The sequence below is a fragment of the Tamandua tetradactyla genome, chromosome 9 (assembly GCF_023851605.1).
Source record: "Tamandua tetradactyla isolate mTamTet1 chromosome 9, mTamTet1.pri, whole genome shotgun sequence".
Taxonomy (NCBI): domain Eukaryota; kingdom Metazoa; phylum Chordata; class Mammalia; order Pilosa; family Myrmecophagidae; genus Tamandua; species Tamandua tetradactyla.
Window position 1 is genome coordinate 95,975,119 of NC_135335.1, and position 17,726 is coordinate 95,992,844.

Here is a 17,726-nt window from a genome sequence, read left to right on the forward strand (position 1 = left end):
ATGGATCAAAGATCTAAACATTAGGTCTAAGACCATAAAACAGTTAGAGGAAAATGTTGGGAGATATCTTATGGATCTTACAACTGGAGGCAGTTTTATGGACCTTAAACCTAAAGCAAGAGCACTGAAGAAGGAAATAAATAAATGGGAACTCCTCAAAATTAAACACTTTTGTGCATCAAAGAACTTCATCAAGAAAGTAGAAAGACAGCCTTCACAATGGGAGACAATATTTGGAAATGATATATCAGATAAAGGTCTAGTATCCAGAATTTATAAAGAGATTGTTCATCTCAACAACAAAAAGACAGCCAACCCAATTACAAAATGGGAAAAAGACTTGAACAGACACCTCTCAGAAGAGGAAATACGGATGGCCAAGAGGCACATGAAGAGATGCTCAATGTCCCTGGCCATTAGAGAAATGCAAATCAAAACCACAATGAGATATCATCTCACACCCACCAGAATGGCCATTATCAACAAAACAGAAAATGACAAGTGCTGGAGAGGATGCGGAGAAAGAGGCACACTTATCCACTGTTGGTGGGAATGTCAAAGGGTGCAACCACTGTGGAAGGCAGTTTGGCGGTTCCTCAAAAAGCTGAATATAGAATTGCCATACGACCCAGCAATACCACTGCTAGGTATCTACTCAAAGGACTTAAGGGCAAAGACACAAACGGACATTTGCACACCAATGTTTATAGCAGCATTATTTACAATTGCAAAGAGATGGAAACAGCCAAAATCTCCATCAACAGAAGAGTGGCTAAACAAACTGTGGTATATACATACGATGGAATATTATGCAGCTTTAAGACAAGATAAACTTATGAACCATGTAATAACATGGATGGACCTAGAGAATATTATGCTGAGTGAATCCAGCCAAAAACTAAAGGACAAATACTGTATGATCCCACTGATGTGAACGGACATTCGAGAATAAACTTGAAATATGTCATTGGTAACAGAGTTCAGCAGGAGTTAGAAACAGGGTAAGACAATGGGTAATTGAAGCTGAAGGGATACAGACTGTGCAACAGGACTAGATACAAAAACTCAAAAATGGACAGCACAATAATACCTAATTGTAAAGTAATCATGTTAAAACACTGAATGAAGCTGCATCTGAGCTATAGGTTTTTGTTTTGTTTTGTTTTGTTTTGTTTTGATTTTACTATTATTACTTTTATTTTTTTCTCTATATTAACATTCTATATCTTTTTCGGTTATGTTGCTAGTTCTTCTAAACCAATGCAAATGTACTAAGAAATGATGATCATGCATCTATGTGATGATGTTAAGAATTAATGATTGCATGTGTAGAATGGTATGATCTCTAAATGTTGGGTTAATTTCTTTTTTTCCGTTAATTAAAAAAAAAAAAAAAAGAGAAGGGATAATTGGAGATGAAGGGATACAGACTGTACAACGGGACTGGATATAAAAACTCAGAAATGGACAGCACAATACTACCCAATTGTAATGCAATTATGTTAAAACACTGAATGAAGCTGCATGTGAGGTATAGGTTTTTTGTTTTTGTTTTTTTTGTTTTTTTTTCTTTCTATTATTGTTTTAATTCTTATTCTGTTGTCTTTTTATTTCTTTTTCTAAATCGATGCAAATGTACTAAGAAATGATGAATATGCAACTATGTGATGTTATTAAGAATTACTGATTGTACATGTAGATTGGAATGATTTCTAATTGTTTTGTTAATTCTTTTTTTAAATAAAAAAAAAAAAAGACACTATTGTTTTATCTATTTTCTCATTTGCATGGTTGCTTTTCCCACTGAATAGAAAGTCCCTAGAAGGTTCTAGGAAAAGTGAGCAACACTTGTAAACACTATAAAATATTATATTAGAAAAACAGAAAGTTCTGCATAGTTAAAGAATACTGAGCAAGGAGTTTCCCAGGCTGAGGTGGAAGAGTCTGGCCAGAACGAAATTTCAAAGGGCCTTGAAGTCTTGATTTTATCTTAGTCCTGAAAGTCATAAATGTATTTTAAACAGGTAGGTGATATTTACTTTCCAAAATATCACTTTTGGTGCTCTGAGGACACAAGCAAGGGTGAAATTTTAAAGTCCAGTTATAACTCTACTATAAAAATCTAAATGAGAGATGACTGTGACATTGGCTTGGAGTAAGATGGTGTTTTAGTTTGCTAAAGCTGCCAGAATGCAACACACCAGAGATGGATTGGCTCTTCACAGGAGGATTTATTTAGTTATAAATTTATAGTTCTCACAAGAAATACTTTGTGCTTTTTCTTAAAAAAAAGAAAAATTACAGTTCTTCAGAGGAAAGGCAGCTAGCTTTCATCTGAGGTTCTCTGTAGCATGGGAAGGCACAAGGTGACGTCTGTTGGCCTTCTCTCCTGGCTTCTGGGTTCCTATGGCCTTCCCTGGGGCAATTCCTTTCTGGATCTACAAACATCTGGGCTGAGCTGTGAGTGCTGAGAGGAGCTATGCTGAACTGCTGCACTCTCTTCTGACCTCTCTTTCAAGCCTCCAGCTAATTAAATTAAATTTCACTCACTGTGGAAGGCAATCCCCTTGGCCAACCACAAATATAATCAGCCATAGATGACTTCACATACTGATGATTTAAGTCCACAGACACAGAACAATGGGGCATCATCACCTAGCTAAGTTGACACCTAAACCTAACTACTACAGATGGTAATAGCAAGGCTGGAATGAAGTAGTGATAGGACCTCTATATTCAAGAAGTGGAATGGATAGTCCATAGGACTTGGATATTGCTAGTTGTGAAGGCTGAAAGAGAATTCAAGATGGTTTCTCAGAATTCCTAATGTGAACAACTTGAAACAAGGAAAAAGACAGAGATTTAAAGTGGAAATGGACATTCTGAATTTGAGAAACCCATGAAATATCTTTGATATGTCACATCGTCATGTAGACATTGAAGCCTGGGCACATTAAGTTTGAAACTGCAGACATGATTCTGGTTTTTATAAGCATATAGCCATGTAAATGCATAAAAACATGCAAGGAAAGAGCACAGTTAGGTCAAAAGGCAGGACATTAAGAAAGGGTATTATTTTAATCTTAAAGTAGGAGGTAGGACCCTTACAAATTGAATTTTTTATTCTAGCAGTAAGCCGTAATTTCTATGTCAAAAGCATTAGGTTTAGGATGATCTGCTATAGGGTACTGATCAAACAGTATTCATGAAATTATAATCCACACCACTGCCACCCACAAATTATAATTCTTACCACATTAACATTTTGTTAATCCCTTCTTAACTGCTTGACTTCATAATATCTCATATCCAAATAGTTCTCACTACACTGTACCTTAGAACTCTGGAGTGTCTGTTAAAAATCACTTTCACAAAAGAATAATATTGAAAAACAATTCTCTCAGAATAAAGTTATTCTCTAGAGAAGAGAGTTAGGCACTTTGTTAAACTTGAGAAGAAATTATAAATTAAATGTACTAATATACTAAATTATCATTAGTACATTTTTACATATATGATGGTCCATAGTTACCTATTTTATCTAGAAATAGATAACCAAGCAATTGGATAATTCTAGGAGAGTGTAAATGAATAATTTCAAAAACACCTTTGGCATTTTCAAATATAGAATCCTGAGGTAACATAACCAGTAGAGGACATCTAGTGGTCTTTGGCAGAATCAATATTTGCCTGCAAGAAATACTGAGCAACTCACAAACATGTATTGATGTTGGTGTTAACAGGTTAGCGAATCTGAGAAGGAAGCCATCATGATTATCACACATATAAACAGTATAGCATACATCAATTTAATATTTTGAATAATTTCCATACACCTAATTTAGTTGGTCTTCATAGTTGTGCTATTATGTATGTTGGCTTAAGTCATTTTAAGTGATCCTCCCTAACTTTATAGAAAATAAAAAACAGAGCTGTAATAAACATCCACATATGCTAATTTTTAGCTTAAGATTCATTGCATACCACCAGAAAGACCAAAATAATGCCAATATAATTTCTATTTAATGTAAATATAACAAAATAGACTTGCTGCTGAAAGCTTACCATATTTTATTAAGTGATACAAACATTTCAAAGGCAAGAGTACTTGGCAAAGATAAACCTCCCTTTAGATATCTAAAAAAGCATCCTGCTTAACACTAGTTGTGCATAAAGTAAGTGATAAACTTTCTTTCTCCACTGGTATTATAGCTCTATTCCAGAGCCTTTACATCTGTCTCACTCTGCAGCATTCTAAAACTTAAATCCCTCACCAAAAATGCCTCAGTGACATCGTATTGAACATTTTTAGAACAAATTCCTCCAAATTCAATCTTTTCTCATCCTAGTCTCTAGACACAAGGAACTACTGTGCTTGGCTACTTTGTACCTCCATTTCTCTTAAATGCACTCCTCTGGCTGACCTCTTTTTTCAACTCATTAATCCAGATTCCAGTTTCAAAACTCAATTCAAGCATCCCTGCATTCCTCTTCTCATGTAAGAGAAGCTGCTTTGTTGAATCCCTCCATTTAAGCCACCACCTCCCACAACATCTGTGATAACTTGCTTGCATGTTCACTTTTCCTATAAAGCTGGGGTCTGCTTTGTACTCTCATATGCACATCTGCATGTAGACGTTACTCAGTAAATGCTTATGAGTGAAGAGTGAATATTTCCTTGTAATTATTTAATAGATTTAGAACGTGGAGAACTGCCATGGATTCAGTGGATAGTCTTGCCTTGATTATCTGTCTAAAGCTCTGTTCTTGCATACAGGAGATTCAAGTGCAAAACTTCACACTTACCCTTCCCAGTAGACATTGACATCCAATAAGAGAAAGATAAAATAGATGTAACTAAGAATTAGTAACCAAACTATCAACATGCATATATGCCTGCAGAGTCAGTAAACGTTAAAGGTAAAGGCACTGACAATTACAGTAGAGTTCATCAATGTATAATTCTTTCTGGAGATGAATTTGAGTTTGAGTTTAAAGGGAGATAGAAAAAGAAAGGCTTTCAAAATCTGAGGTGTGGCACATTCAAAACTACCAGAAACAGAAACAGATAATCTCTGCAAGAAATGTTATAAAACTAAAAACAGACAGACAGAAGAGAGTTTTGAGTGCAAATATGAAGTGACAATGGTGAGGCAGGGAAACAGTTTGCTGGAGCACCTTGGAGGCATAGCAAAGAAACACAGATTTGATGTGATAGGCAAAAGGGAGTCTCACTAAGTTTTAGTACAGGGTAGGTTTAAGAAAATAATGGTGTTTGTTTATGGCAAGTCTTCGAATTCTACTTGGTCCCTAAAAAAGTGAAAGTAGTGAAATATGTAATTGTAATTATAGACAGGCAGTTTATAGCAAGAGTTAGTTTCTAATATAAACTGATTAGGATACTAAAATTAACCAAAGACAAAAAGTGAAGACTGCATAACTCTCTGTAAAATAAATTTCCTTATCAGTGCTCTGTCATTAAACACAATTTGTGCATAAATCTATCCCTAAACCAAACAAAAATCTAATACTGACTGCTAAATGTGCACTGGAACGTTAGTCATATTATTCATCTGAAATAGATATAAACATATGAGAGGATCAGAACCACAAGTCCTGTTTCCTTCTTCATAATATATTTAGTTCATTCTGATATGTACAAAATCTACACATGAAAGGGTGAGGGGATAACAAATGAGGAATAAAACAAAATATTACGGTTATGTGTTCTAAATCTATAAGTATTATATGATCACTCATTTCTCACATTTTTTAATTGGCCAGGAAATACTTACACTTTATCCATGACATTGATTCCTACATTCATATGATAACCATTACAGAACACTATTTCTCTTTTCAATTTTCTTGTTTCCTAAATCTTTAAAATTTTCATCAATGGTCATCTTCCTTTGATAAAATGACCATATTAGCAGCTATACCAGTACAGTTCCCGAGAAGTTTTCTAGAACCTTTACAAATTGCATGATCTCTCTTATAAGCTCTTATTCTATTCTTCATTTTTTCAGTGGCTTGTGGTGTCACAAACTGTTGATAATATTCCATTTAATTTCCAGGGATCATTTATTGTATGTCTCTTTTAGGAGCATCGTGCAAAACTGGTTCCTCTTGCGATAGGATAGGTTACAAAATAGCAAGCTGGTACCAATGACTGTCTTTAATTGAAACGACACCACTACCACAACAATGCTGAATGAAGGGGATGACATTTTCAAGCCAAAAGACCAGAAAGGAAAAGATTCACCTCGGTTATATGGAGATAAAGAAAAAGAAATTTTATGAACTGATTAATTAAATAATTGGCTCATATTTTAACCTCACCTGGAAATATATGTAAAGTTTGGATATAGCATCAGACAGCTCTATTTTTTGGCAATCTGAAGCCATTGATCTTTTAGTTGCCTCGTGAGCACAAGTTCCCTTCTGACACACTCATCACGTTTCATAAATTAGTTGCCCAAATCAGCTGTTTCCTCCTGTATTAGCCACTGCATTCAATTCCAGCTGATACAAACATAAGGGCTACATCTGAAGCTTCTTTATTTCATGCATAATATTTCTTTAATTTTTCTGGCTTCCTGGCTTCTTGTTTTTCAGTTTAACCGATTCAGACCGAGAAAACAAAATGCATCATTGTAGATGGAAGCAGTTTTCTACAGAAAGAAGGCAGGCAGCCACTTGCCTTGGGAATGATTCATTTAGAACAGTGGCAGCTTCCAGACTTCACACATTACTTCCCCAAATTTGCTGAATTTAGCATTAGCCAGCTTGGTACTAAAACACCCAGATCTCGAAGACATGTGGGTGAACTCACATCTTCCTCTGCAGCCTTATTCCAAATGCTCATAGAGTTACTGCTTCTGATTTATTTGTAGTTTTTCTACTTGTAAATATGTCCTGGTGGCATTTATAAAAATCAGGTAGAGATTTGCCCATTTGAATCTTTCAAGGTTTTTTTATAGTTTGATTGTGTTAGTGGCTTCAAAATAACGAATTGTTATTTAATTCTGGAATAATTATCATTCTAATTCTTCCCCGTTTCACAGTATTACTAATGAGGATTAAATGTCCATGATAAATGAATAGATGATATATATGACGGTGTCATATAATTAAGAAAATATTCTTCACCTACATGAGTTTATGATTTATTCTTATCAAGATCATTTATCTCTATGAAAGATGTAGCCAACTCACAACCCTGAACCAAATATGTTTGGTTATCAAATATCTAAAAGGGCATATTAAATTGCATTTTCCAGTAATGATGGTAGTAAGCCGATGCCCCTCAATTATATCATGGCATCTGTGGAACATCATTATGTTACACAGAGCTAGATACCTCTGACCACTGCTTGGAACCAAGGACATCAGTGTTAAGGAGAGCCATCTTCTGCAACCACATGGACTGACATTTTATCTAATAGGATGCCATCTGTTAGTCCTGCTGCCATTCTCTAGGGTAACTGGGTTAAAGCTACAAGACATTGAAAATAATCACATTGTCTACCGCATTTTTAATTGACTGGGTATTTGAATCTATGACTTTTCTTTTCCTAAGGTATTTATTAAAAGATTTTTGTGGCCATGTTTTAAAAGGTAAACATTTAACTCTGTTATGTTGCATGAACCGAAGTCTTAGTTAAGCAAATGTTTAGAGAATTTCACCTTTAATCTATAAAATGGTTGAATACTAATATATTTCTAATTTGAAAAGTATATGTTACAGTGAAAAGCTGTATAGCTTTATGGTTCAGAGCACTGGCTTTGGAGTCAGAATGCATGGTTAGACTCATATCACCATCACTTAACTTCTCTGTGAATCTGGAAAGTTACCTTATTCTTTATTTCACTGTCCTTTTCTGTAAATTGATGATAATTACTGTATCTATATCACTGAGCTATTATGACTAATCAGTGAGATAATCCATGGGAAGAAATAGATTGCTTGACGTATAATAAGTAAGCTCTCAACAAACATTAGCTTCTATGTTCAATATTCTTTAGTGGTTTGATTTTAATCTCAAATGGATTTAGCAAAGTTTTGAAACCTGAATACTTTAGATGGCAAGTGCTAAATAGAGACAAATTGCAATATGATCCCAATTTTTCAAATGTACTGCATTTGACTTTAAACATATTCCATATCCATATTTTTAGAGTGATCCATTTTTATGCCTTTTCGGCAGTTTGTATTATGCAGTGTTTTATTATTGCATGTCATTTCCTGAAATTCTGTGAACCAAAATGTCACTGACGGGCACACACGAAACACTGCAACAGCCTCACAGAAAGCAAAGAGCTCATGTTCAAAGAAATTCCAGTTTGTGACTTGTTTAAACCTAAATAAAAAACCATGATTCACCCTAAAAATACTAAAAAGATGGGAGTATTTCTCTAGGCAGTAAAGCAATAGTTATCCCACAGTGTTTTGCTTTCACCATCACAGGTACAAGACACTCTGGAGGGCTTCTTGACCTTCATTTTTATGCAGTGAAATTCAGGTTATAATTAATATTAAAAGGTAGAGAGAAAAGATGGTCACAAAAGCTAATAAGAATGTGGAATTAGGGGCACAAATTCCTTTGCTTAATGATGGTACATTGCACTCAGATCTTTGGAAACTCCAAATGGTTGAGCCCTTCCAGGTGGCACACACTGTATACGAATTAACAGATGACTTATTCAGTAATACACCCCCGGTTAGCCAGATTTACACTATTCATTGATTGCAGTATTTGCATTTTCTATGCAATAATTTCCTTCCTGGGTATCCTGTCTTTCAGTATTATGAAATGAAGTAGTAGGGAGAAAATTATGAAATGAAGTAGTAGGTATCCTGCAGTAAGTAACTGTAGATAAGGTATACCAATGCACAAAATATTATGCTAACACAAAATATTTTACATATAAATTTGAACTCTAAAAGAAACAATCTGTATTAATCAAACTGAATTCCCTGAAATTTCTTTAGTAGAGGAAATATATAGCATACTATAACATAGAGTTAATGATACAAACTGGATTAGCAAACAGATACTAAAACACCTTTATCACACTTGATGCTTGATATATTCTTATTAGAGAAAAATGATTCCCAAAGTTGAGGAGCGTATATTTATCAGGATAAAAAAAATCGTTGGTTAATGTGTATGTTGAAAATTGGCATAAAAATAGTTATACAACCATTAATTTCTTCAAGTTACTCAAATGCAGGATTTGACAATCATTTGAAGATTCAAATATATGCTTGTGTACCAAAAAGACTAATGACAGAAAGCTGTCTACTCGAATTTCATAAAATGTACTGTATTGTACATAGCACACTGATCATTCTGAAAGAGCTATATTTTAAAATCTTATGATAAGCTAGCTTTATAAAAGGTAAAAGATGTGTCTTACCTCTTCCCATTGATGTATGTATCTAATTAACCTTGAAAGTCGTAATAATCGCAAGAGACTCAGAATTTTTGTAAACCTCACAATGCGAAGTGCCCTGGCTGTCTTGTAAACTTCTGAATCCATTCCTTTTTCCACAATGAGAAAGATATAATCCACTGGGATTGATGAGATGAAATCAACCACGAACCAGCTTTTTAAATAATTCATCTTGATCACTTTAGGGTCCAGGATGATTTCAGAACTGTCTTCATTGACAGTCCCAGTCCTAAAATTCATGATCAGGTCCAACAGGAAAACTGTATCAGATGCCACATTGAAAATAATCCAAGGTGTTGTAGTTTGCTCTGTAAAGAACGTGATTCCAACTGGTATGATAACCAGATTTCCAACCATCATTATGAGCATTATTAAATCCCAGTAAAACCTAAAACAAATTAAAAAATCAGATTTTAAAACTTAGGCAATAATTGGCCCAATATTTCCCCCACTATTATAAAATTATTACTGACCTATGATTAAATATTTGAGTAAACTCTAAGTAAAACTAACATATTCCCAAACAAAGGCATTATGCTTATAGACTGATGAACATTTTTTATTATAAAACATTATTGTACGAATAAAATTCAATAATACCCAGGCCCCCATTTCTCTAGTAAAGAAGCTAAAAGCAGTCTTCCCTATAATTAACACAGAAACTGCAGATGGAAACAAGGGAGAAGCACAAGACCAGAAGAGCTACCAAAACAAACCAACAAAAACTGCCCTTGTGAGTATCTAAGAGTCTTAGATACTGCTTTCAAATGTTCTATGTGTCAAATCACCAATTTTAGATTAGAATGATCAGTAATAAATATGGTACTCTGATAATTTTTGTACTGAAAATTCATCTCTAGGAACACACGTTAGGTCAACCATGGTTTCTAGAAATAAATGTTTTTTTTTTTTTAGGTTTAAACAAGAAAACTGATTTCGGTATAAGGTTGAAAAGAGTTGATCAGACTCTAGCCTAGATTTGAAATTAGTCTACCTTTTGCCCTTCCATCACTGATTTGTTAAACACCTATTGTAACTATGTTGCCACTACACTTCTAAGCAATTCTTCCTCTAAAATTTCATATTAATTTTCAGTATGTCTATAGTTACTAAGTACCTTTGAAACACTCTTTTCTCAACCTACATTAAAATTGAGAGAAAACAATAACTTTATTCCAAGTTTATACATCTTAACTAAATTCACCAGCGATAACTATAATATTATGTTCTTAGGGCTTTTTCAAATCTGTTGACATTGTATTTAACAGATTGAGAAATAAACTATTACTTATACTTATAAAATGAAAAAGAATCAAATAATACAACTGTATAATTATGAATAGTCTCCAAAAATATGAGTTGCTTCATCGTAGGCATTCTAGTTTGGAAGTTTTGTTACATAAATGATGTCAACCTTGACAGACATTTCTGTTAACCAAGTTTTGTTTTGCTTTGTCTTATATTAATTCTCCTACTTACACTATCTGTGCTACATTTTGGCAAGGTATACACGTGCCTAAAACTTTCAAAGTTATACTATCCCTAATTATGAATGACTCATGGGATAAAAGTAGTAGTATAATAAATAACTATAACAAATCCTTCCTCCCGTCCTCTCCATCTCCCAGGATAAGCTAAAAGATAAACATTTGGCATTTTTCTGTCAAAATGTAGCTATATGCATGGACAAAATACAAATACCCATGTCAATCATACATTATGCATTGCCAACTTAAAAGAAATATTTTTTTCTTTTTCTCCACTCTGAAAGGAAATGAAGAACGCACCATTTAATAATACACAAGGACAGAGCCGAGATGCAGTGGAGATGCAATACTGTAATAGCTATTTCACCCAGACATGACATCATTGAACTCTAAAATGAAATCGTGTGGGTCCTGAGGATTTTCTCTCTCCTGGACACCCTTAAAAGTTATTTCTACAGGCTCCTCTCTCTGCTCTCATATTAGAGGCTGCTATTTCCCAGACTGTCACACATAGCCATCTTATCTTCTCCTCCACACTTGCTCTTTGGACAATATTATACATTTGCTCATGTCTTAAAAAATTAATGTTTAACTGATGACTCCAAAATAGTTATCTCCCATCCATTCCTGTTTTCTAAGATTCTAGGTCCTCACATTCAGCAACCTACTAAATCTCTCCCCCTACATATCTGATATTCACATCATACAACCTGCTGAAACGCAAACACTTAATCTTCCTCTCCCATGTATAATCTTCATATATTCCCTGACTCAAGAATGGAACAATTCTATATGTAATTTGCAAGCCAGAGGCTTTGGGGAAATCCTGGAAATATTCAATCAGTCACCAAGGCTGTCTGGTTTAACACCTAAATATTTGTTGTACTCATCCATCTGGCTGATATCATTCCCATGGCAGCTGTCTTCATTCAGAAATTCTTACTAGTTGTTTCATTTGAAGACAAGTTCCTTAAATCATCTAATCCTAAATTTTATCATCTTTAAAATGAGGATTATCATAGTACCAAATATATAGGATTTTATGGATTAAATTAAATAATATGTGCAAATAGTTAGAACAGGACTTGACATAAAATAATTGGCACACAATGCTAGTGACCCACTCAGTATCCATTTATTTTTTTTTTACTTACCAAACGATATCCAATTTTGTGGATATTTTCAAGGAGCTCTTTGAAAAATCCTTACTTCCACAGACACCCTTGTATTGACATCATTAAGATAAAAGCTATTCTTTGAAGGAAAAATTATATTCTAATCCTCTTGGTCAATGGAGATAAAAAAGAATGAAGCATCATCCATTTTTTATTACAGCAATAATGTTTATCACACTGTATCTTTTTATTAGCAGCATTTACTACGGTCTAAAGTCATTAGATATCTCAATATCTATTTGAAGCTCCATTAAACCTTATAATTTCCTTTTAAAATATCCTTGACTCTATTTTACAGGCATTAACACAGCTCTTTGTTATAGGCTTTGGATAACATGACACTTTTTTGGTTAACATGGATTCATTCCTCAGTTAACCAAAGGAAAAATAGTTATTACCCACTCTAGGAGAATGCATTACCTTCTGTATTTTTAAGAAAGGAGTGTGTTCCTAAAAACCGACCTCATGAGAATCTCTGTCCCAACTTCCCAAGTTTCTCTTCTTAGCTATTCATTATAAAATGTTCTCTCTGATACATACCCTGGCTCTCCCTTTTTTCTTAACTCTACAATTCCATGCCCTGTGTATTTTACTACATAATTGTCTTGTCTTACATATTTTACTACATAATTGTCTCTCCTATCCATCACTTTTTCCCTTTCCCATTGTTATCTCTATGGCTCTGGCAGAAGCACCTCCTGCTTAGAATTCCACAGGAGTCTCCTGTATAGTCTTCTGATCAAGCTTACCCAGTACTCCCAGAGCAATCTGTTTAGCATGTAACTTCCCGGGTCTAAAATCATCAATGACTCTTTCCATTAAGTAAAAACAACTTTGAAGATGTTCTGTGATAGGGCCTCATCCTCCCTTCTGAGTCTTTTCTTCTACCACTCTCTTGCAAACACCCCGTAACTCAATCCGGAGGAAACTTGCTCTTGTTTTACCACCCTGCACACATAGGTACCTATGTAGTAAAGAATGCAGCATTACCCAAAATGAGGTCCGTCTTTGGTCCTTATCTTCAGGAAGAAAATCTTAAAGACCTTGAAATGTTATGCCTGATAGGAGAGTCTTTGTACCACATGGGCCTTGGGCCAGCCAAAGAGTAACGGTATGATTTACGGTGGGAGCTCTGAGCCACACCAAGGGTCTGAGGCCTTGGGTCACTACTCAGCATCATTCAACCTCCAGAAGGCTGGAGAATGAGACCAGCTACAGGGGAGTTAATCATGCTTATGTGAAAGAACCCCAATATAAACTCTGGACAGGGAAGCTCAGATGAGCTTCCCCTAGGTGAAAGTACTTCACGTATTGTCAACACATTGACCCTGGGAAAGGAACATTCTTCTAGACTCCACAGGGAGAGGACAATGGAAGCTCCACATTTAGTACTTTTCTTGGACTGTGCCCTATGCAATTCTTTTTGACTGATCTTAATGTATCCTTTCCATGTAATAAACCATAATCATGAGTATAACAGAATCTCAGTTGATTCTATGATTTAATGAATCATAGAATTTAATGAATCAACAGTTCTGTGATTCATTAAAGCAAATTATTGAATCTGAGAGAGGTTTTGGGACACCACAAATTTGTGATAGGTATCAGAAGTATGTAAAGTCTTATGTGGACTATTTCCTCTAACTGTATAGCTGAGTCTGAAATCACGCGATACCCAAACAGGAAAAACCAGTACCTTCACTCTACCTATCCTACTATCTCCCAACAGGCTATCCTCCAAGTGTCATTTTAGTAATGAACTTCTTAGTTTTTTAGTCCCCTGAGAAATACGTTTTATGTATGATATCTATTGCATTTTTAGTTTTGTTACTATAATTAGTTGTCAAATTTGTTCCCTCCATCATTATTGGACTGTAAATCATTTGAAGTTGAAACTATTTCTTGATCATTGTTTACCCTCTGCAATAATGTGGAAAACATCTAGTAGAGAAACACCAAAAATATTTATTTGCTGAATTTTTAATGGAAACATAGCCTTTAGTGGGCATACGTAAAATAATCTGTTTAATAAGATAAAGATAATACAGTAAATAGTAACATCTTATCATTTATATTTTTTATTGTGGTACCGTATATATAAAAGATAAAATTTACATTTTATACCATTTTTTAAGTGTACCTTTCAGTGGCATTAGTTACATTTACAACATTGTGCTACCATCACCATCATCCAAGTATCAAAACTTTTCATTCCTAAAAATGAAACATTGCATCCAGTATACAATAACTCCCAATTCCCCTTTCCCCCAGTCCTCAGTAACCTCTGATCTACTTTATGTCTCTATGAATTTGCCTATTCTAGATATTTCATGTAAGTGACATCATACAATGTTCACCTTTTGGTGTCTGGCTATTTGACTAAACATGATGTTTTCATGGCTGACCCATTTTGTAGCATGTTTCAGAACTTTATTCATTTTTATGGCTGAATTATAGTGCATAAATATGTACATACCATATTTTGTCTATTCATTCACTTTTTGGCTATTGTAAATAAGGTTGCTATGAACATTGGTGTACAGGAATTTAATTTGTCTTTTACGTGAATCTGGATTCTTAGTCATTGAGGGTTTTTAATAAAGCAGTATACATCAAAATAAATAAAATAGGAAACGAAGAAGTTAGGAATTTTTTCTTAGGATAGGCAGCCTGCAAACACCAAAGTTTGGACATGACACTTGATATAGCAAACTGCAAAGCTAATTCACTTTCTTTCATTTTTTCCCAGAAAGATAATATTTTTTAAAACAGCATGAATGGGATGTAAAGGCAGACTAAAGTTGAAATCCTACCTCCACTATTTGTATGATCTGAGGCATGGTATTTAACTGTCATGAACTTCAATTTTCCACCACCTTCAGATTTGCGCTGCAGGAAGATGGCATGCAATAATGCCTGCAGAGTGTGGAGTTATAAAATATCCCCTTCTCTGAAATACCAGCAAAATAGAAAGACACTCATTGGGAAGCTAAGAGTTTTGGCAATAATAGAGTAATAATCTTGGAAATCATTTTCACCTCATACTGAAAAATGAAATAAATAAATAAAAGTATTTCAATTATAATTTGTATTCTATTACCATTAATAATGATAATTATGATGATAATTCCTAACAAAATAATGAATCTACATATACATTGTATTTTTATGTAAAAAATTACTTTCTCAATAGATAATTATGATGGCTATAATTCCTAATAAAATAATGAGTTTACATAGACAATGTATTTTATTTTTTAATTCAAAAGCAAAGGTTTATTTCTCCAAATTAACACAACCAGTTCTTTACAGAATTAGAACCTCAAGTTAGGATAAAGAACATTTCATTGACTTGATTTCTGGCCCTGTGTTCAAGAGGGTTTCAAAGTTAATTCTCTGAACTGGATTTTCACATCAATCTATTTTCTCCCTATAGACATTTTAGAGAATTAGAGTGGCACGATAAGGATTAGACCATGATATTGACCTGCGAAAATTCTTCTTTCTCTCTCTTCACTTGCATTTCTCCATGTAAATAAAGATGATCCCTCATTCCCTAACAAGAATTTTCCATTATCCTTGAGGTTCCCCTGCCTCATCCTTTTATGATATCTGCTCTAGTTTAATAATCTGATGTCAGACATTTGTATTTTATTAGACATTTTTGTCTACTTTCCCCTTCCTTCCTGTGCAGCTGTTCTTTGTCATCGTATATTAAGATCCATACTTCCAATGTTAATAACCTTATGTTGGTCCATAACACTTGCTTGTGGCATTTTACAACTTTGATCAACCTTCCTATTTGAAATTCACTCAAATCTTTGATTTCTATGATTCTGCATTATCATAGTTTCCCATTCAAATTTCTATATCAATAGAAAATAATTTTCCTCGACTCTTACCTGTCCTCTTTCTCCCCCCATCAATGTTGGCATTCTACATGATCGTATCCCATCCAAAATTTCTCTATTCACTCTCTCCTTTGATTTTGTCAAAGGAGACTAACTAGCAACAGGTTTAACTAACATGTTGCTATAAATGATTTTCAAATCTATCACTGACCTCAACCTCTGAGTCCAAGTTATGTATCTCTAACTACATCCTCATAGTTAATGGACTCCAAATGTCCCAGTGTAACAGCCAGATGAGCAGGTTTAAATCCAAATCTATTAGCACTATGACCCAAAAGTAATTCTCCTGATATTTTTATTTCTATCTCGTATAGTACAGTGTTTTTTCTCTCTCATTCGGTTACCCATTAAACATAAAACTGCAAACTTATCCTTAACTCCTCTCTCTGCCCAGTTCTGGAATTTGATCAGTTGTCCAGTCTTACATTATTTCTAATACAATATTTTTCATATTCAGCTTTCATTTTGTTCCATTGCTATCATCCTGGATGAGGTTATTAAATCATTATTCTGCTTACTAATTTTCTTGTTTCCATCTGCCCCAGTAAATTATATCCTATTTATATCTACCAGACTTTCTTATTGTTTGAAAAATGAAATGCAACCATTCAAATCCTCAGAAGTGTGCCCTAATTCTATTATATATATATATTCAAAAGTATATTGAAGCTTATACTTTTTTATATAACAGACCCCAGCTAAATTAGAAGAGACTTTGTTTTCCAGATGGCTTGCCTTTGCCATTCCTAACAAATGTCAGGATTTCCTTTTATTAAAACCCAAATTCAACCTCTCCATATCCTGGTATCGCTTTTAAGAGTCGACTTAAATGCCAGTTCCATCAGGTACCTCTTTTCATCTCATCCCCAGCCCAGTTGAGTTTATCACCTCCCTATCCCAAACTCTTATCTTAACTTTTTCTAGGCTATTTCCAACATTCGAGGGCACCTAGCCAACGTGGATACTGATATTCCTTATTTTCAAATTTCCCAAAGATCAAATTCCAAATTAATCACATCTGTATCAATGAGGATTCATTATGTCATTATGAGTTTATTTAAGCTACATGTGATCATTTGTCCTTTTGGACTGGAAATCAATTCTGCTCTGCTGGAAAATAATTAGGTACAGGCCTTATTATGCATTTCCTTGAGTGGTAGAATTCTGATGTATATTTTTAAACCATTCTCATTTTTTTGTTTTGTTTTGTTTTAGGCAACAGAAAGAAAGATGTCATTCAAGGGTACTTTCATTGCGTCATTCGTATTTACTTCAAATGGAAGCCCACAACTTTCATTCTGCTGAGTCCAAACATCTGTTTACCCTTAACTGTCGTGCATGAAATATATTGCTATAAGTCTACAGCATTAATCAAAGGATAAAAAATGGAGCAGAACTTCCAAAGGCGCATGTATGTCCATTTTGCCTTTTTGATGAAGTGTAGATTTTCCATACAAAAGACAAATCCTTACATTTTAAATCGTGGGTAAAAATAATGTATAAAATAGCTCCCCATTGTTAAATTTAAGGTCCTTAAAAAGTCCAATCCAAAACTTCTTCTTGGCTTCTTCACAATATTTGATTGTCCAATTGGGTGATTATTAAAATTTTATCTGAACTTGTGTTTCTCAGCACTTGCTGCCTTAAAGGAAAGCAAAAACATTGTCAGTGATCATGTCACCCTCAAAAAAAAT

At 34.3% G+C, this 17,726-nt stretch overlaps 1 protein-coding gene across 1 annotated transcript in view; it reads right to left on the reverse strand.

The window, feature by feature from the left end:
- Positions 1-17,726, reverse strand: part of HCN1 (hyperpolarization activated cyclic nucleotide gated potassium channel 1) — a 437,825-nt gene that overhangs the window by 380,246 nt on the left and 39,853 nt on the right. Inside the window, exon 2 of the mRNA XM_077115160.1 lies at positions 9,424-9,847. Within this exon, the coding sequence (XP_076971275.1) occupies positions 9,424-9,847 (424 nt within the window). The remainder of the gene's footprint in view (positions 1-9,423; positions 9,848-17,726) is intronic.